The sequence below is a fragment of the Scomber japonicus genome, chromosome 11 (assembly GCF_027409825.1).
Source record: "Scomber japonicus isolate fScoJap1 chromosome 11, fScoJap1.pri, whole genome shotgun sequence".
In the NCBI taxonomy this organism is placed as follows: domain Eukaryota; kingdom Metazoa; phylum Chordata; class Actinopteri; order Scombriformes; family Scombridae; genus Scomber; species Scomber japonicus.
The window spans coordinates 27,217,592-27,239,261 of NC_070588.1; the positions used below are offsets into that span (position 1 = coordinate 27,217,592).

The 21,670-nt window shown below is 38.7% G+C and overlaps 1 protein-coding gene across 1 annotated transcript; it reads right to left on the reverse strand.

Annotated features, from left to right (window-relative positions):
* Window positions 1-822: 822 nt before the first annotated feature.
* Window positions 823-21,484, reverse strand: ift88 (intraflagellar transport 88 homolog). The gene is made up of 24 exons (XM_053328489.1): window positions 21,316-21,484; window positions 21,123-21,185; window positions 20,918-20,977; window positions 19,948-20,001; window positions 19,552-19,615; window positions 19,185-19,254; window positions 18,687-18,777; window positions 18,006-18,110; window positions 17,214-17,316; window positions 16,378-16,724; window positions 15,444-15,514; window positions 15,170-15,256; window positions 14,678-14,777; window positions 12,984-13,070; window positions 12,599-12,785; window positions 12,247-12,355; window positions 11,943-12,093; window positions 11,713-11,828; window positions 9,729-9,781; window positions 9,164-9,229; window positions 8,943-9,049; window positions 7,009-7,081; window positions 1,330-1,437; window positions 823-1,062 (listed from the first exon to the last, which is right to left on the reverse strand). The coding sequence occupies exons 1-24, from the start codon at window positions 21,394-21,396 to the stop codon at window positions 941-943; spliced, it is 2,475 nt and encodes an 824-aa protein (XP_053184464.1). The 5' UTR covers window positions 21,397-21,484; the 3' UTR covers window positions 823-940.
* Window positions 21,485-21,670: the final 186 nt, after the last annotated feature.

Below are 21,670 nucleotides of genomic sequence, written 5' to 3' on the forward strand. Positions count from 1 at the left end.
ACAGGCATTTATGTCACCAAAATTTATGTGAGGCCAAGGCTGTAAATTATTAGTCATATAAAAAGCCTTTTAAAGCTTAATTTAGGCCAGTTTGCCCTTCACTAAATCTTCGGTTTGGCTGTCTGCCTCTGCAAGAGAAAACTGTCTCCGCCTTCGTGGTTTCTATATTAGAAAAACTCACTGACCACAGGGTTTGTGCTTCATCTGAAGGCTGTTTGTGTGTAGATAAATACTTAATCTTTTAATTGAATAACAAACAGATGAACAGACAAGTAAATATAAATACTATACAGCGAATAAACACATTTCCAATCGGGTATAAAATGCAAAGAAAGAGCTGGACAGGAGCTGAAATGAATGCATTGCACAGGTTTCTTGGTATATGATGTTGATGGAGTTTCCAGAAGGTTCCCAGGCTAACACATGGAAACATACAGCGCTGTAAAAAGGTATCAGGACAGCGATATGTTTTTAAGTGTTTTGGCTCCGTACTCCAACTATGGATATAGAATGAAAAGGTGAGTGAGAGGTTAAAATGCAGAGTTTCAGCTTTAAGGGGTTTTGGAGAGTGTAGGACTTAAAGCAGTTTGTACACACTCCAGTGAATATTGGTGTAAACATGTATGAATTCATGTTACAGTTAAGTACTTAATTTTTATAATAACTGCTCTCGTTTCAAATCCGATGTGTTGTATTACAGAGTCAAATAAAGCTGTTCAGACTGCACTGTAACCATCTTCAGGAGACCAATCTGATAGAAGTTAAGACATCTCACTGCTGGACTACTGAGATGAACAGAGTAACGGAGATAATGCACTTTAATAGAGTCTTTCTCCTGGAACCATAGCTGAATTTTGGATTGTTTTTGGATTTGCGCTCTTGCCTTTCACAAGGTGACAAAAGAGCAAATGTTCAGCAGCGCAGGCCGGAGACGGAGTGGCTACTCAGGCAGCAGGTCGTCTCCCAGCTCTTCATCTGCAAAGTCGTCGTCGTCCACTCGTTTTTTGGCTCCTGTCTTTGGTCTCTCCATCTGGGGCCCCAGTGGGTCCACATAAGACGCATCTACACATAAGACAAGCAGGTTTCACTTACTATGAAATGTTCTGATTATAGGTTTATATGTACTGTAACTACTACACTCATCAAAGGAAACTGGGTTTGCCATTTCATGTCCTTCAGGAAAACTGGTCATACAATTTGAGTGTCTGTTAAAATAATCAGACTGATAGATGATGAGTGAAGGAACTACAAGAGCAAACAATAAAAGATGATAAATGAGACATCATGTAATTCATTAAATAGGAAGAGAGAGACCAGTTGTTTCCTCACCTAGTTCTTTGGGGCTGCTGGCCTCGTAAGGCTCATTGGAACCAGGAAGTGACCTCACCTTGGCGCTCAGCCGTTCTCCCTTAGTGCTGCCGCTGCTTTGGCCACTGTCTGTACCACACACACACACACACACACACACACACACACACACACACACACACACACACACACACACACACACACACACACACACACACACACACACACACACACACACACACACACAGCAAATTAACCAAATTACAAGCAAAATGTTTTTCGAAGTTGGAGAGTTTGTTTTATTTTAGCCTTCATGCTTCACGTGTCACATGCAGGACTCATACCTTCTGAATTTCAAAATAAAATCTTAAAATAGAAATAAATGTTTTTTCTGTATTAGCTCATTTTCTACACCATGTACACTGAAAACTTGGACTAAGTATTTCCTACGCTTTCCATACATTTAAGCCCACCTTCATAAACTGAACAACTGAAGGTGAAACTAAAACCAAACACGCATATTCTCAACTCATGAAAAGTCAACATTAAGGAGACGTGATATCTTCATCTCAGAGACAGTATGTTAGAAAACATCTGAGTGTGTGTCTGTAGGGGGAGGGAGGTGGCTACAGTAGCATTTAAAAGTGTATCCAACAACTAGAATTTAACTGAAACAGCTGTGTGAGATGCTTGAATGCCCTTTAGCAAGATACCAGATAACAGCACTGGCTCAAGTCCTACTCATCTTCACAAGATTCAATTTATATGATGGAGGATATATATATATATATATATGTGTGTGTGTGTGTGTGTGTGTGTGTGTGTGTGTGTGTGTCAGGCTCAAATGACATACTGACAGAGTGCAACAGTAAACTGAAGGACAGACATAATTATAGACAGCAGCGTGCCACATCTGGCTGCCAGGTAGCTTTGGAAACCGAAGAGAGGAATGACAGAAAGCTGAAAAACAGGAAGAAGAAGAAGGAGGCCTGATATTCCACCTTCTCTCACAGTCCCAAACATCTCACACGAGGCCTTACAAACTGCTGGCAAAACCCAGAGACCTCCACTGGAAATTTTTGCTTTTTTTTTTTCTTCTCCTCCAATTTTTTTCCCCAGTCTTGGATGGACTGAGTGGTGTATGTTTTTTTTCTTTTATAATACACAACTGGGAGACACAAAAAAGGGGGATGACAAGACAGGTCGGAAAAGCCAGACTTAAAATTAATCATGTGTAACAGTTTCCACAATTAAAGCTGCAATAAGTAAGGTTTCTATACATCTCTGCAGCACAAATGGAAATAATAAAAGGTGCAGATAGAGAGGATCAATACTGATTAGTCTTCAATTTCCTGCTCAAACTTCTTTGGAAAAGCAACTGGAAGGTTACATGAGTATAAAAAAGGTGAAGGAGGAGTAGGATTAGTATTGATAATTGATAATCAGTAGTATTTATAAGCAGCAGCTTCAATACGAAGATGTCAAAATTAGTAACAACCCTGCCATAAGGTGAGTTTTTACATTTCTTTAAACCACAAATGTTCAAATTAAATAAATGAAAAGCCTCTTTGGTGCTCCGTGACATCACTTTCACCAAATTAACATCAAAGAGTGACGCAGGCTGGGATGCTAGAGAAAATAAACCGTCTCGCCTTGCCTCGTCTCGTCTCGCCTCGTCGCTCGTGAAAGGGCCGCAGACCAGCTGACCGTCTCACAAACGCACGTACACAACGTACAGCGCTGCAAATATGTAGACTTTACAGAAAAGAGGGAAAACTCTCAGGTACATTAGAAGTTTTCTCAAATATCTGAAAGCAGTTTGGGGGGGGAGATCTCCGCTACCCCCTCCTCCTGTGTGAGAGAGCTCAGTGCAAACATCCACTGCAGTCCAACATCACAGCTGCCTGTCAGGAGGTTTCTGGACTGGGTTCAGGTGTTTGGACTATAACACTATACTTAGGTTTCTTGACTTGTGTGTGCTACAGAAAATCTTTCACACCACCGCTCGCTGTGAGCGTGCAATGCAAAGTTCCCTCAGGTCGTTTGGAGTTGTATTAAGGACTTATACAGTATGATTGTACACATGCAATCACAATATAAAGGTTAATACAAAGGCATAAGCTAGTTAACAAAGTGTAAAATAGCTATATGTGTTTTTAATATTGCAATGAGGCTTTTTAAAGGGAAAGCCCACCCAAAAAACAGAAGTCACAAACTGTCCAATACCACTGTGGTTTAAAGAATTACTTTTACACAACTATCAACATTTAAAGGATTTCTAATGACGCTAGGCATTTTAAAAGTCAAAGGAGACAAATGTTACTGCTCTTTAGCACAAAATGACCATATATATATATTTTTTTTTCCATTGCTGTTAGTGATCAAAACAAACAATCCCAGTTTTGCAATAAAACTATTTGTTGTTTTGATTGATCAGCTCATTGCAAGACAAGTGAAGAATTGTTCGCCTTATTCCACTGAGACATCTTATTTTCAAAGTCATGTCATGTGGCTGGCAGAAAAGAGAAATGTATCTTTCTCAGTTTCATTTGTGAGGAATTTGTTAAGCTGTAGATTTATCAAAAAAGAAGAAAAAAAGCCTCTCTAGATGACAACAAAAATGAGTTTTTACTGAAATAAAACAAGAGAGCTCTAGTTTTTGTAAAGACTTCCTTGTCCAAGTCTCTTATATAAAAGTGGCTCAAGTGTGTAGTTATACCTCCGTACATGCTGTACAGGTATCTCTTTGTTTTTGAGTGATACTCTTACATACCTCTCCCTGAGTCCAACAGTGGACTGAGTTGTTTATTCTCAGATTGAGATACTGGGCAGCAGAGATGAAAGAAAGAGACGAAAAATATAGTCAGAAAACAGATGAAGGCATCCAGAGAAACAAAGAGAAAAGAAGAGTATGAGTACAGAGAAGCAATACGTCTGCTATGTGGAATGAGAGCTGGTGAAAACTTGTTCTGTTGACACTGTAAAACCTCCCCTCTCTCACCTGCTTTGACATCCACCTCTGATGTGCCTTAAGAGAGTAAGAGAAGAATTCACAACTTTAAAGTGTTGTAATCGCTAATCAGGGGATACAAATGATCGAACATGTCAGATGATATTGAAACGTTTCCAATAATGGATCCAGTTACAACTATGGTGTTGGCAAACTATGGGACAATAAAAACACACAAGTCTGAGGTTTTCTAATCTAACTTATCACATCACTGGGGGGAATAGAGGTCTTGGCAGGGTGGAGCAGCAAGCACTTTAACAGATGCCTGACATATACATATATACATATACACATCCATATACATATACAGTAACTAGACTACTGGTATGCAGCTGAATACCAGAGCAAAGCTTTGCCTCATTATGGTTTTTGGCAGCTCACGACTTCTTCTGGATTGTGTTTGAAATGTGCTGATGAGCCAGCTTTCCAGTGTCAGAGCATGTGTCTGTGTTTGTTGTAAACATGAAGTGAAGAAAAGCTAAAAAGTTTTTCTTTTGTAGTGTCTAAAAGGATTGGACCTGAGGTTTTCAGTGCCATCAGTGCTTCTAAACAGTCTCTTCCTACAAAGATGTGAGGCTACACATCCCTGTTGGGGATCAGGAATAGTTCAATATTTTGGCTTTCCTGTGGTGAGTTAGACAAGAAGATTGTAACCACTGTCATATCTGTATCTCAAATATGAAGTTGTTGCCAGGACACAGTTAGCTTAAATTAGCATGAAGACTGGAAACAGGTATAGCTTCCCTGGTTCGGTCCACAGGCAAAATAATGGCTACCAGCATTTTTAGGCAAATAAAATCAGAGAAAATAATACAAATGGAATAAAATCCCCAGGAGTAAGATTAAAAAAGATTTAAAAAAAACAACAGTAATAAAATAGGTGGGACAGAATTAGAGAAAAGATAGATTAAAAACTGGGCTTTTTTACCAGCTGAAGGTGTGGGATCATTTTTTGTCTTAATCCTGAATACAATAAATTACAGTAATCTAACAGATTACTCAAGACTCAAGATCAGGACAGAGAGAAAAGACCTGATTTTTGAGATGCTCCTGTGTTAATAAAAACATAATTGAACAACTATTATAATTAGTTTTTCAAATAAAAGTTCACTGTGAAATATTAAACCCAGGTTCCTGGCTGCATGTGTAATATTTATAGACAGGGATACAAGATGTAGCATATATATGTAGAGAGAGATATAGAACAACAAGGGGCCAAGGATGGAGCCTTGGGGAACACCAAGGGCTAGAGGCACCACAGAAGAGGATTCATTTCATAGTAAAAGAGGAAGCAGAGAGAGGCACCATGTTAAAATCATCTATAATCAAGACTCAAAGTGAGCCACAATAAAAGTGAAAAGGACAGAAAATTCCTGAAAAAACAGATTTTGGGGGCCTGCAGATTAAAACACAAAATAGTGGAACGTTGCCATTTATAAGAAAAACCAAGTATTTGAAATGGGGAAAAGCTGCCAAGTGAGTAAGAGGAACATTTCAAATTCTCTCTGTGAATCATAGCCAGTTCAGTGTAACAGATACCTGGACTTAAGTCTCAGAGCATAAATAGATCTAAATACTTTGATTCTATGAAATCATTTCAGAAAAAGGATTTATTTGCCAGTCAGCTGACATTCAGCAACCCAAACAATACCGAGTTGGGAGATGTAGATGGAACAGGACTGTCAAAAGAAGCATGAGATTTTAGAGATGAAGGAGTCGGCTTCAGGATGTTTTGAGACTGAACATTAACAGTAATGACGTTCCTGGGACATGCACCAGATTGTCTGACTACAAATCTCATAGGGCATCTATTAAGGGATTATCACAGTGTCAGTGTCTGTAACCAAACAAATAAGGACTGGAACCCAAGGAGTATCAGTCTCTAACAGACAGGTCACTAAAGTTGCGGGCAGCATGGTTGGTTTCTGTGAGAAGCACCTAAACAGAGATCTCCAAATGCTAAATTAGCATCTAAACTCTAGCTTCGGTCAGGTGGAGACCATCTGAGCCAAAAAAGTTGCCCCAGAACTTCCCTGAAGATGTTAAAATCATTGATAAAAGCCACACAGAGAGCATTCAGCCTGCTGGAACGGTTATATGTTGGGAGTGGTCCTGAAATAAAGCCTTTCTTTCAAATGATGTGGGGATGCTACACACCTAAAGCAGCCCAGTTAACCTTCCTTTTCTGTATTTAAAAATGATCAGACAAACATAGCCTTCTACTTTACTCAGTGTGGTGTATAGAGGAATACCCATTATGCTGGACTTCTTAGGAGAGGTGAGGACAGGTGTGGAGACGCCTGCTGCCCAGCAGCATGTGTGAACAACAGAAGAGGGAAGTGATGACAAATAAGAATTAAAGAAAGACAGAAAATAGCGGCAAGCTAAACAGTACCGATCATAGGTTTTGGTTGTAAGTAGAAGTAGTACAAAATCTACCTTGTTTCAGCGCAGATAGCCGTACAAAAACGTATCTAAACTTATCCACTACTAATCTAAAATATTGTCTACAAATCTGAACAAATCTTGAAATTGCTATGGACACGTTTTAATTAGTACCAGAAAAAAGTATTGAGGTTTGACGCACAGACCATCGTGGTGTGGAGTTTTGCAGGCGCATATTGGACTTAATGTTGACTTTGTCAGACTGATGCAAAGTACGTTGTATGTTATGGTGACTACTGACTCACCGGCACTCCCAGCGCTGCCCTCTCTGCCTTCTCTCCGACCTCTGGCACTGCCCTCTCGCCCCGACTTGACCCTCTGGAGGAATAGTGAAAGAGAGTTTTTTAGGCTTTTTTTTTTACTGTGGACATTTTGACCTGTCATAACAGGAATAATAAAATTAAAATATATGCAATTCACACAAAAAGAACACATATTTCATGCTAGGTTGTTGTGTTTTTGGTGACATTTTTTCCAAAGCTGAGCTTGTTTTGCTTTTTGGCTCTCTCTTCATCTCTCCCTCTGTGTCTCATAAATTAAGTCTGTTTTATTGGCACAAATAAAAACATTTGAAACTAATACCATGTAACAAAAACAAAGCTAAGCAGAAACATTTTAATAAAAAAGTCAAGCAGAATTTGACATTAAAAATGGAAAAGTGAGCATAAATGTCACATGTAAAGAAGTCAGCAATCTGGCAATAGAGAACTTAACAACAGGGACAGAGGCAGTTACAAAGATGTGGGGATTATTATAGTAAAATAGCATATTTAATATTTTAAAAAGTGGTGATTTAATAAGGCTTCCTATATTTGTTTTTGTTTCCCATCTCATGTTGATCATTTGGTACAATGTGCACCTAAAGTTGGATTAGCTGTTCATTCAATCTGAAGAATTTGGGGATTAATGAGTCAACTCTCTGGCTCTGTGTCTCTGTAGGATTGTTCCTCTGCTCCAACAGCATCTCTGGACTGATTTGGGTTGATTGAAGAGCAGCTGGTTGTGATTTGACAAAGTCATCCTCCGATTCATCTGTTCCTGGCACAGATGAATACGTCTACGGGACCGAGGCACATGGCTCTGTTACTCTTGAATCTGGAACTCTTCAAAACTTGACTGATCTCCTGACCACCGCCAGTTTTGCAGATAATAAACAAAAACAAAAGCCTGTCAACACTTTTGGGTGCAGACTAAATGTTTAAGTGGCACTAGATGCTACTTAACACTCTGAAAACCTGAGTAGAGTTTGAAGATAAGGATTTAGTGAGGAATTAATTTATATTATTTGACATTTGGGGCTTTTGGTTGATCGTCTTCTTCCAACCTGAATTTAATTCTTTAGTAAGAAATGTAATAACAGATCTAATAGAACATACGCTTGTTATATTGGAATAATTATTAGATAGATTTAAGAGAATATTTAAGAAGATATTATTTAGGTTGTACTGATTCTTTCTAAACCAATCAGATATAAACATTGTAGTCTATCGAGGGCCAATAAATGATTGATAAGGGAAACACAGACTTCATTTCCAGCATCAAGGATTATAGGAATTATTATCCCTAAAGATGACAGGTGACACTGAACAGCTTGACTGACTGTGAGTAGAATCAGACCTGTGAACAATTCTCCAAACAACACAATAACTGTTTAAAAGTTACCCAGCATTATTGTAAGCCAGGTGTTAAACAGCTGTATAGTGTGTGCTCTCCTCTCAACACGACCTGATTCATGGAAAATGAACAAAGGGGGGAACCAGATGTTTTTCATGCATTTCTGGATCTGTAATGACCACTGGCACACTTTGTGGCAAATGGACATGTGCATGTTTTTAATCAAAGTGTCCAGGAATAGAAGGGAGGAAACCAAGACACTGATAAAGAAAAGATGATTAATGAAAGCTTGTGAAAATACTCAGATGTTTAACCCTAATTTGAATGTTAATCATTAAACTAAGCTACATGTTTAAGGTTAGTTAATGTGAATCTGAAGCCAACAAACAAAAGGTTTTCCATGTTACACATTAAATACATGTAATCAATCGTGAGTTATATGTTTTGATGCATTTTTACCACTGCCTACACTGTATCTAACAAATCATGAGCAGCAAAACAGACTTTTCTTCACATGAAAATGCTGCAAACTAACTGTAAAGGTGTGGCAGCCAGGTCTACATACCTGCTCTTTGAGCTCTTTCATCTTTTCCACCTTCTTCAGCTTGGTGGCATATTCTTGGACTTCCTTCAAACCCATGTCTGTACCCAGCCTCACTAGGAAACGCAGACCTGTACAAAAACAAACACGCAAAGAGCTTTTATTGCTTCTATATACTGATCAGTGAATCATCTGCTATGTCAACAGTCCCAGAGAGAAATTGTGTAACAAATGGGAGGAATTACATTCCACATTTTCTGGAAATTTGCGGTGGATGTCTTGATATGTTTCCAGAGCTTTTTGGTAGTTTCCTGTAAAGACAAAAAAAGAAAAAAACCCATTTCAAGACATTAATGTTGCTAATTCACTCCTCGCACACAGCCTGAGACAGCGGTTTTGAAACTATAAAGTTAAACAACTTCTCTGAATGAACAATGCTTTAAGTTACTTCAGTAGCACTTGGGCAGAAAGGGTTTACTCTTCCCCACTCTTACCTTCCCACTAGCAGTAAAGACACAATTAAAATTCCACATAAAAGTCTAAGTTCATGTGCTTGTGGACTGAGGATATAATAAAGTTTGGGAGCTTCTATGTAACTGTCTTCTCTGAGAACTGGTTTTCATTATCAAATTGGAAGACAGCTGTGGGTAGCATTTTATTTGACTACAGCTTCACCGCAAAAAAACTGTGCATTAATCTATAACTTTTTTTACATATTCTAGTGTTCTGTCTTGGATAATACTTAAAATGCAGTAGCATGGGTAAATATGATGCAGGTTAAGGATTAAATCATAAAAAGGAGTTTCTCACCACTTCTCCTGTAACAGCTCGCCACCATCAGTTGCCACTTCACCTGAGTTGGTCTGAGCAACACAGCAGAAAGATATCCCATCAGTATGAACACACTGAACATATAACACTCAACTATATTGTCCTACTGTATATATTAAGTATAACAAAACTCATAGTCTGTTGCTTGTGGAGGACTAGTCAACTAAAATATTAGTATTGTACATGCAGTGGTGGTTGAAAGTTTGTGAACCCTTTCAAATTTGACAAGTTCTAAAACTAGATAGTCAGGTGTTTCAATCAATAGGATGTGAGTATGGGAGGCCCTGCCTCATTTAAAGAAGAGAAATCTGGGTCTTCACTATAAAAGTCTGAGCTTGACAACACAGGTTTGTGGAAGGGTGTCATGGCTCAAACAAAGGAGATTTTCGAGGACCTTAAAAGAAGAGTTGCTGATTCTCAGCATGCTGGAAAGGGTTACAAGATATAAAGAGTTTGGACTCCACCAGTCAACTATCAGGCAGATTGTGTACAAATGGAAGACATCCAACACCAGTGTTACCCTCACCAGGAGTGGTTGAATGACAAAGATCCCACCAAGAGCAAGGCGTGTAATGGCATAGGATGACATCTCGGAAACTAAAGGCCTTTCTTGCAATATCAGTGTTCATGAGTATACCGTCACAAGAACATTGAACATCAATGGCATGCAGAGTTGCATGGAGAAAGCCACAACTCTGCAAAAAGAACATTGCTGCTCCTTTATGTTTGCTCATGGCCACGTGGATAAGCCAGAATGCTGTTAGTAAAATGACCGTGGACAGACGAGACCAAAATCAGACCGCTGGCTTGAGTGAGAGGCGTGTTTGGCGACGAACAAATACTTCATTCCAGCATGAGAACCTCATCCCGTCTGTGAAACATGGTGGTGGCAGTAACATGGTTTGGGACTACTTTGCTCTGTCTGGACTGGGATGGCTTGTAATCATTGTTGGAGTTTTGAGTTGAACCAGCAAGTTCTACAGGAAAATGTCAAAGAATCTGTCTGTGGCCTGAAGTTCAACAGAGACTGTATCATGCAGCAAGACAGCAACCCTAAACACACAAGTCATTCTATAAAAGAATTGTTAAAGCAGAAGAAAATGAATGCTTAGGAATGGCTGAGTCAAAGTCTTGACGTTAATTTTATAGAAATTCTGTGGGGGGACCTAAAGTGGGCAGTTCAGGTAAGAAAACCCACTAACACAGATATGTAAGAGTGGGTTCATTTCTTCAATAAATACATTAGTTTAATGTTTTTGTCTCATTTGATTAATTGGATTCCATTTATCTAATTTTAGAACTTCAAAGCACCACTGTATGAGTCATTGCACCGAACTTGACACAAAATGAAACAAAGGCAGTACAATCACCTGTTCACACTACAGTTTGTAAAGGAGAAAATATCTTTACCTGCAAATTCAAGATTAGCCTCTGTATATAAAAAGGTAAAAAGCCATGGTTGGTTTTAAAAACAGCTTTGGCACAATAAATTCTAAATTCAGCTGAGAGGCAGCCGTAACAACATCTATTGTTTCATTCAAGAAAAACACTTCCAGATGAGAAAAGTCTTCTTGGTTAATGAAAGAAAAATAAATCTGAACACTGACATTGAAGAACTCATCATAATGCACAAAATATCTAAACATGATAATAAGATAATACGATTGTACTATTGTTGTTTTTTTAATGCCTGTGTGTTTATTTTTCAGTGCTAATACTTGTTTCAGTGTCAATATAATTGTTTCCCAATATAAGTGCTTCTATGCCAATGTTTCCTTTTTCAGTTCAGTTAAGTTTTCAGTGCCAAACTTCATTTATCGATGGAAGAATTTAACCATTGCTGTTCTGCCCCCATACACTGACTTTGTTATGTATGAAGGTGCCTCCTATCATTTCTCTCTGCTTAGCGAACAGAAAAATGCCTATAAGCAGCTGTGTGGTACTGTTACTACTGGTCACTTACTGTATGAGTGTAGCTCTTTCAAAGTACAGAATAGCCTTCTCACAGAACTGCGTCTCGATGTAGTAAGCCCCCAACCACTCAATCACATCGATGTTAGAAGGGAAGTATCTGAAGGACTGGACGGCATCACAAACCAACAGGATCAGAAGATTTAGAGGTAGCTAATGCTGATGTTTTAAATGAATAATCAAGTCTGTAGACAGAAACACACTTAATTATGCTCCACATACCTCGTAGTAGTGCTGGAAAGCCTGAGACTTGTCCCCCTCGCTATCGTACAGCTCTGCCAGTTTGGCCAGTACCTGGGGGTCAGTGGGAGTCACGCTGATGACTTGCATCAACCATTCGATTGCCTGCTGGGGATCCTCCAGTAGCTCGTAGCTGAGATCAAAGTGTTAAAGACTAATAAACCAGGTTTGATTCCCTAAATGAACACCTTCCCAGCAACGACTACTGATGTGCCGTTATGTGAAGCAAAATTAACTCCATGACACAAACTGATAGAAACAGGCTAACAAACTATCAGAAGGATACAGGTGGGCCAGCTGGAACATGACTTGGGCACTGTTCCTGAGAATGGCATGGAGCTTCAGGAAGCAGTCCAGACCTTCTTCAAGACGATTCAGTTTCTTATATGTTAGACCTGGAACAAGGGGAAGAGAGCAGAAACTGACAATCAACTTTGGATCCATAGCCACCCAACCATGATAACCACAGATAAAAAAGGTAACACCTCTCTAATGTTGTCAGGGTCCACCTTACTGGGACTGTGCATGGTTTCACACTATTCTACTGATCTACAGATACTGTGCAGTTATGCAGCAACACGTCACCAAACACATGGACGATTGCTGGAAAGTTAACATGAATGTTAATGAGGTGTTACCCAGGTTGTAGAGGGCCTCAGTGCAGGAGGAGTCATTCCTCAACGCTTCTTTATAGAACTCTGCAGCCTTCTCGTAGTCCTGCTTGACGAACACTGTGTTGCCTTTGTTGACAAGAGCTGCCGGGTTGTAGCGGTCAGCGTTCATGGCCAGGTCAGCATATCGGTCAGCGTGTTCAAAGTCCTTCTCCTATAACAGGTTTTTTTTTTCAGAGAAAAAAACATCTTTACCTATATACATGTAGCAGGATGGACACTTGCACTGAGCCATCCAACTTCAACATTTAGCTACAAATATACATGATGGCAAGATTCTACGCTGAAGTGTCCTTTACCTTTTGAACTAAGTATCTAATAGCCTTTTGTTTAGTCACTGAGAGGACCTTACCAAGAAATAAAGGAAGGAGAGGTTGGTGGCAGCAGCGCTCTTCACTCTGCTGTCCTTCTTCTCAAATGTCTTCAGAGTCTCCACTGCCTGATAACACATAAAAAGCTGTCAGGATCAAACTTTACACTGGTTTTCCTCTAATGTAACGTGTACTCAGTCATACTTTAAAAACAGTAATGAAGGCATAGTCCCCAGTATATAACACAGCTACAAACTGTTTGAAATGTAAAATTTCATATATTTTCCAGATCCAATCATGGTGTGATCACACGCTTCTGGTTAAGTTTAATTTTGGATTAGTACAATACGCTGAATCATCATACCTTCAATAAATATTCTTCATGTCAATAAGTATCAGAATATGTTAAATTAGGGTTAAATGTATATTTTGGAGAACTACCAGTGAAAGACCCTCTATACACAAAGTAACTCCGAACAGTAGATTTTGAAGAGCTTAACTCTCAATTATTGTGCAAGTTCTTGATATGAGTGTCTGAATACCTAACACATGGAGTAAAGACTTTAATTCCCAAGAAATACACAAAAAAACATTTAGAAATTAAACAGTTTATATTTAGTGGTTGTTATTCCGTTATAAGCACATTATGTACTGGGGAGATTTCCAACAGTTTTAGTGTGTAAAAGTTATTATCCAGTTGGGCTACAGTTGCACTGATGCTGCAGGTTACACCACCACCACCACCGTTTGTGAAGAGAATAAGAGCACCACACACATGCATCAGTCAAAAAAAAAGAAAGAAAAAAGCCTGTGAGCGCAATTATGTTGGCTACTGCAGGTCTATGTAATTGAAAACACCGGAGCTGCTAAGTGTCATCACTGTTCTACTGTTGGCAACAGAGCATGTCTACTGGCACGGCTGAAGTTCATTGAGAGCTCACGGGTATATTATTGTTAAAAAAGGAACCATGGTTCTAATTTCCTTTCTGCAGCCAAATTGTCCTGACTGGTCTGTGGGTTTTAAACCCAACAATTGCTACTCCAACATCTCCTGGCAGTGTTATTACTTGGCAAATACATGCTTGAGTAGTTTCATATCAAGAACACACACACACACACACACACACACACACACACACACACACACACACACACACACACACACACACACACACACACACACACACACACACACACACACACACACACACACACACACACACACACATAATTTCAATGAAAACATGGAAGACAGTAGACACACATACCTCAACCTTAGGCATGCAGATGGGGAGGAAACGAGACAAAAGTAAGAAAGAATGGAGTCAATGAGGAGTGAGTTGTCCTATAAAAGAGTCTGATGCTGCTCTGCTGAAACTGCTTCAGCAGGAGAAAAACAAACACATATAAACAATGCAGCCAATGCCTGTGTGGAAACACAGCATCGTAAAAAAAAAAAAAAAAAAAGATGGAAAAAAAAACAATATAAAAAGGAAACAAACACCAGATCATCCACGTTACAAGTGTTTACAAGGGAAATAACACTCACTTTGGCTACAACACATAAAGTTCCTTCCAAACATTAATTAGAGTACTTCACAGTGGCAGGTGACACTGTGGTTCACCTGTTTCTGTTGCTACTGTCACTCTGGCCTGCCACAGATTTAGATTCAGAAAGTGAGATGCCTAAAATGAGTGGTATTGCCCTTTATGTTATTGAGATGAACACACTCACCTGATTGAAGTCCTTCTGTCTGAGGTAGGTGATGGCTTTGTTTATCTCTAGATCATTGGCAAGCTCGACGTACTGAGAGCTCTTCACCATGTCAACACACCTTTGAAGAAAAGAAGAAAAGAATATCTTGTTTTTGCCTTAATCTCAGCATTATGAGAGGAAAGCAAAACTCATGACAATTTTATATCTGATTGACTTGAGGAACATTTGAGTTATTGTGGTGAATGTGTAAAACAAATAACCAGAAAACACCCAACAACATTTCCCTTGTTTTAAATGTTCTCTCCCAAAAAAAGAGAATTTTGATTCAGCAATTGGAACAGGAATTAAACAAAAACACTAATGTATATATATATATAAATTGACTTTTTCTTGAAAATGTTGTAGTGTTTATGGGTCCTTCATGATATATTCATGGGACTGGAGACCACTTGTTCATGTGTGCCCTCTGCTGTTAAGAAGAGACGGAAGATGAACACAACAGTAACAAACCAGTCAAATCCAGTAGCGAAAGAAGTCTCGATGGCTGGGGCAATGAGCTTGGCAGCAGTCATGATGTACTTCTCGGCTAGGACTTTTCTACAGTACGATACGGAGGGAGAAAACAGGACAGCAATTCAAGAAATGAATGGTTCAATAACTAATCATTAGATCAACAGTATACATTGTATTAAAATGACTGTTTTAAAGTGGAGAAAGTGTCAGTGGTTTGAACTTTGGTAAGACCATGTGATATCACTGAAGAGGAGATGTGGGTTTTACTTACAGGTCTCTCTCCATCTGGTGAAGTGCGTCATTCTTAATGGCTTCAATGACCATATTTGAGCTGGTGTCATCCTGAAAAACATGACAGGACATGGTTGATATAAGGATATAGAGCACCACGTTTACCAATTACATTTAAATGTAACTATTAGTATTCTCTATTGTCTCCTACAATAGAAAGAGAAGTAATAGCATCAGTAGAAAATGATATTTTTTCTAGTAATAATCTGCAGAAGTATCAGTAAGTGAAGTGTATGTAGTGAACTCAAGGTAACCTATACTCTTGCTTTTCAGAAAACATATGTAAAATCATCTGTGTAAGACATTATGGGATATACCATTCCCAACAGCTGCATCACATCTTGGGAATATTGGAAACATTTTACAAGGACGGGACAAATACCTGAACAAAGTACTACTTGCAGCTGTAATGAAAAAAGCTATCATGAGAATTCTGGTATAACGTAGAAAAAAAGAGCAATGGATTAAGCTTGTTTTGGAAATGATGGAAAAAATGATCTCTTTAGGATCTTTAGGATAGTCAAAGTAAATATTTTTGGTAGAAATTGGAAAAAAGTGGAAAGAATTATAATTGACAGCAAAAATAACTAGTCTCTCTGGCTTTAGATTCTCCACTGTGAGGATTTGTCTGTGAGACTAATCTATCTTTAAGCTTTAGAATTGTAAATCAGACAAAAGAGAAAATTTGTTGTCAACTCCTTGGGCTTTAGAAAAATGTAATTTGTTACTATTTTCTGACATTTTATGGACCAAACAAATAACACAACCTTTAACAACTATTTCTATGTTGTGTTGTTCTTTTTGATGTCACACAGTTTGAAAAGTGTATATAATAATACATTTCAGCAATAGCACACAAGCTTCACAGATTACATTATGTTTCCTAAATTATATACAGTATACCACTGACTCACATTGGATGGGATATACTTGTCATCATCATCGATGCCCAGAGGGACAGAGATGAGCTTCTGAAAGGCCTTCTTCATCCTCTCCCTGTCTCCGATGGCATAGTAGCACAGGATGAGGTTGAAGCCGGTCTTGATGTTGGGGCTCTCGCTCATGATGTGCTCAAAAGACGTGATGGCGTCCGAGTATTGGCCCATGCGTACGAAGACCACGCCGATATTCTGCATGATCTTTATCCTCATTTCCTTGTGAGCGTTGGAGATCTGATCCAGCGCCATTCTGTAGAATTTAATGGCTTTGGGGTAATTCTTCTGTTTGAAGTAGATGTTGGCCATGTTGACTTTAAGTCGGCCTGGAGGAAAAACCACAGTGAGTAAAACTGATACCACAAAGAATATAGTTAACTTTGTGACAGTGATCCAACGATGCAAGAATTTAAACAAATGATGGCCAGACATTAATCTTTAAAACAGTGATATACTGTAAGACATAGACTCTGGAAAGCAAGACAGATTATTCCAGTCATCCTTATACTTTTCATAGAACACTATCGAATATAGTTCAGTATGTTTTCTCATTGCTGTTCTTCCTATTCTAGTTTACAAGATACAAGACCACAGTAAAAACACCACAATGCCCCTTTAAAATGTGATATTTTATACTTCAGTGCTGCACTGTCTGACCAGAATCACAATAAGGTATAAGCCTATCCACTTTGGTTTTATATGCATATTAAACACAAGCTTTTCTGGCCAGCCTGTCTGCTTGAGCTTTGTCTTCGTGAGTGCAAAGATAGTCTAAACACATCTGTGATGAGTGCAAAGCTGAGCCATCTGCTCACCTGCGTTACTGAACATCTTGTTCTTCACAATGACCTGGTAGCTGTTCAAGGCCTCCGGGTACATTTCATTGTTTGCATACTGGTTGGCGAGGTTGAGCAGGACCTGGCAATGACAGAAAGCTTTAGAAATTCTTTATGGAATAATAAGAAACAGGCAACAAAGCCAGGAACTCAAACTTCAAATTGAATGTCTTCTGTGAGCTGTGCCCAGAGAGCTGAGTGGTTAAGCTCGGGCGCTCTGCTGACAAGAGGATCAAACCCTGCCAGACATTTCTCTACTGTCTCCCCTCTCATGTGAAAATAGAAAATCTACCACTGTGAACAGAAACATACATAAATCCCCACATTAGTGCATGTAAACAAAGCACACACAAGCAGGACCTCATTCTGCCCAGGGGCCTTTGAGCAGAATAAATGGCCCTCAATGATTTTTTTGTCAGGCTCTAGAGAAATACGACACAAGGCTTGACCCATTCTCTTGTGTTGACAATTATGGTACCTGTTGGAAACCTAGTATGTCCAACACTAAATATGGAGTTGCAAGGTTTCTAACTGACAGCAGTGTTATCCAAACAGAATAAAATAAAAGTTGAGCTTCAGTGCCCAGGGACCAGTGGGGGTATTAATGCAGCCTTGAACAACAGGCTTTCATTTTCATTTCTTTTCATTTTTTCCTTTCGAAAAAAAAAAATGTTTAGGCACATCCTTTCAGTGTGTGGGAGCACTATACTAATCATTTCATTTCCACTGTAGATGCTGGTACAACCGTTGATCTACAGCAGCCTTACTCACAGAGTAGGTGAGGTCTAAACTGATGTGGTCCGCGTTGCCAGACTGCTCCCTCTGTCTCACCAGCATTCTCTCCTTCCTTCCTGCTTCTTTAGCTTTTTCAAGAGCCTGTAGTTAGAAACACACACACACACATTATCAGACATTCACATGACCTCACAAACACAAAACCCACGTTACACAGGTCAGCAGTAGTAATATCACAAGCCAGTAAAATATATCTTAAACGACGTTAATCTGCCAAAACACATGAGTCATTGTTTGAGAAAGCGCTCAACTTTTGCTTCAGATGTAGTGGATTGCTTTGGCATTTCATAAAAAATTACAAACCCAGCCTACTGTATAATTGAGGGAGACCAAAAACATTTGGCAGCCAACTCTAGTTTGCAAATTATTGGCAGGTGAGCCAAAAGCTTAATTTCAATGTTTAATTTGGTTGAAAATGTGGGAGCGGCTGACTAAACACTTAACCCTGAAAAACAGTGTTACATTTCAGTCCTGTGTGGTAGAGAAACAGAGCCAACACAATGAGAAATGAATGGCTCTTTTCAATATTTTCTGCTTGCCCTGTAAAAAATTCTAACCTCACAATTTACCTTAATTATCTTCATTTAAACGCTTCTCTTCATATCCAGTCTACCATTAATACTAAACAAAGAACACCAAAGAATGACAGAGTCTGACCAGTTGTAGGGTTCCCATGCTGTGTGCCATGCAGCTCTCTTCTATCAGGTCGTTCACTTTCTTCTCCAGGATCTTGATCTTCTCCTCAGGCCTGCAAGATACACACAGTATATGTAATAATGTCATTATAATATGTTAGAAGAGTGGAGAGGCAGAGAGAATGAATATTTATCCAAATGCATAATGCAGTTTGGAACATGTATTTATAGGTTTATGACTCAAAATAATTATATATTTTTAATACAGTCATAGTTTTATTATTTGTAGTTCTATTGATAAATGTTATCTTATCTAACTGCTTATACATTTTCTTTTGATATGACGAATAGGATTGATAATGCATCTCTACATACAGTCCTCATATTAATGGATGCTATATGAAGATGCCTTCATACTTTCTATCAAATACTGCTAAAAGGAAAAAAAATACCTTTTGATGTAGTCTTCAAAGAAACACTTCATCAGAGAAATTAGTTAGTTTAAACAGTGACAACTCACGTGTCCTCATTCTTTGCTTCGAGTGGAGGTGCAGGACCTTTGGACTGGCCCAGAGGGTCAAAGGTTGATCCTGAAAATACAAAGGAATACTATATTGTTTAGATAATTTAATAGAAACGTTACACTAATAAAAAGAGGAGAAGAAGAAAGCAAATTTAAAAAATACAGCAACTCTCTTTGCTGACTATCCTCTGAGTGCCATACTGACACTGCATCTCTACAACTCTGCCTATTCCAGAGAAATAACATTTTTTGCACAATGCAGATGTGGTTAACACGAGCAGCCACAGAACTACAGGGTTAAGACAGAATTAGTATCTGAAATAGCTCTAATGAAGACAAATTGTGTATTCTCCCTCACACTCACCACGGGTCATGGAGGAGGTGTAACCTGCTGCTCTGACTGCAGTCATGGGTCGGGCTGCTCCATCCTGTCACAGTTAAAAATTAAAGAAACAATACAATACATGTATTACACTGATTCCTTGCTTCATTGAGACAATTTTCTTCACAAAAATAGAACTGCTATTAACTAACTTTTGAATGTTTAATTCTGGATACCAAACTGAATTAAATACAGGATACTGGTCAGTTGAGAACATGCATACGTTTACAAAACCATCAGTAAGATTGTTTTTAGCTAATTCACTTGTTAATGTAATACTTCTACTAACTCTTTGAATCATAATCACAACACAGTAGTATGACTGAGTCAAATCTATGCAGCTCTTAAAAGCAGCCTAGAGTGGTTAAGCTCTCTTACCTGCACAGCTCCAGTCATGGGTCTGCCCATTGAAGAGGCCAAAGGGGCCCGAGACTACAGGGAACAATGATGGGAGGTCATTTGGGCACTTCTAGGTAACAACAACAACAACAACAAAGCGGCAAATGTTCTGCAGCTAGTCACATATTGCCAACCTCTGTCATTCTTACAACAATGTGTTACATAACTTAATGTCACTTTTAACAGATTATCCTCCTTACAAAATACACTGTCTGTGCATATTATGTGGGAGTGGATTAACTGAGCTGGTCAGGATTTGGATTTGGGAACATCTCTTCTTGATAATCAATTTTCCTGTTGTTGTTATATAATGCTTAATAATGATAATTCTCTGGACTTCACCATGATTATAATTATGATCACAGTTATTATTGGTGTTTATAGTACAGTACATGAATGCTGTTTAACAGTTGTTTATCAGACACTGTAATTGATAATGTAATGTATAACAAAACTATGGTTTAATGATAAGTGAGCATATTTGAAGTCAGTTTCAAAGAACTAAGCGTATATTTATGAACATAATATATATATATTATAAACTACATGTACTGCTAAAAACATTTTAATGCTCAGAGAAGTGTGTGCCATAAGCTGAATCATCATAAAAATACATGGAGTCCCTCTCACTCCTCTTGCATGCAAGACTGTTAGAGGTTTAAATGCTTAGCCTATGCTAAAGTTACTGTATGCTTGTTCTTCATTGGATATATGTGTTTTTATAGTGTACTTTGTTTTGATTTCATTGAGTGGTACAACAGAGATGCTTCTGTGATATATATCACATCATTTGTCATTTTTAACAGTTCTCATTCTAAAGACAATCTGTGAGGAATCTGAATGCAAGATCAGTATGTGGAAATCTCTAGTTTACTGCAGCTGTTGGTAGTGTTTGTTTGTTTTTCAAAATCCAGTGCGACTCAAAATCATTGTGTTTTATTATACTTACTCCAAAGGAAGAAGCTAAAGGTCGAGCTCCAATGGCAGTGCCAGGAAACTTGGCAGTCATCTGAAAAATTACATTTCTTTAGTATAAGTAGGAAAGTGAAGTAAAATGAAGTAAGTGCAATTAGGACATACATTCTCTCTCTCTCTCTCTCTCTCTCTCTCTCTCTCTCTCTCTAACACACACACAGTATACAGTGGAAACTCACTGGGGGTCTTCTTCCATGACTTGTCCTCACTGCTTGTTGGAAGCCTACATCATTCTCCAGCTCCTTCAATTGATAAATACACAGTTATTATTATTTACATAGCCACTGCCAGTGCAAAGTAGACGATGTGTTGAAAGGCTTTAAGCTAAATTCACAGCTAATTTGAGCTAAAATAGCATCGTTTCTAACTCACCTCGGAGTCGAATGTTGGATTATAGTCGTTATATCCCGAATAAAGATCCTCCTCCTCTACAGCCAGATGCACATTCTCCATTTCTCTGACTCTTATGCGGTGCTTTACGAAACGCTCATGAATAACAGTGGAATAAACGGACTTCAAACAGCTAAGGCAGGTAACGGCAAATATAGTTTGTTGTCGTTTTAGGCATCCAATCCCACAATTCCTAGCGGTGAGGGCGGGACAATTCAGTGTTCAATCTCGTGATTGGTTACTTAAACGTCAATTATAATTCAGCGTCGATATAATTGGTCGAAACTGATTCCTTCTGTTGCTAGGATACAGATATATCCTTAGTACCTTACGGTCT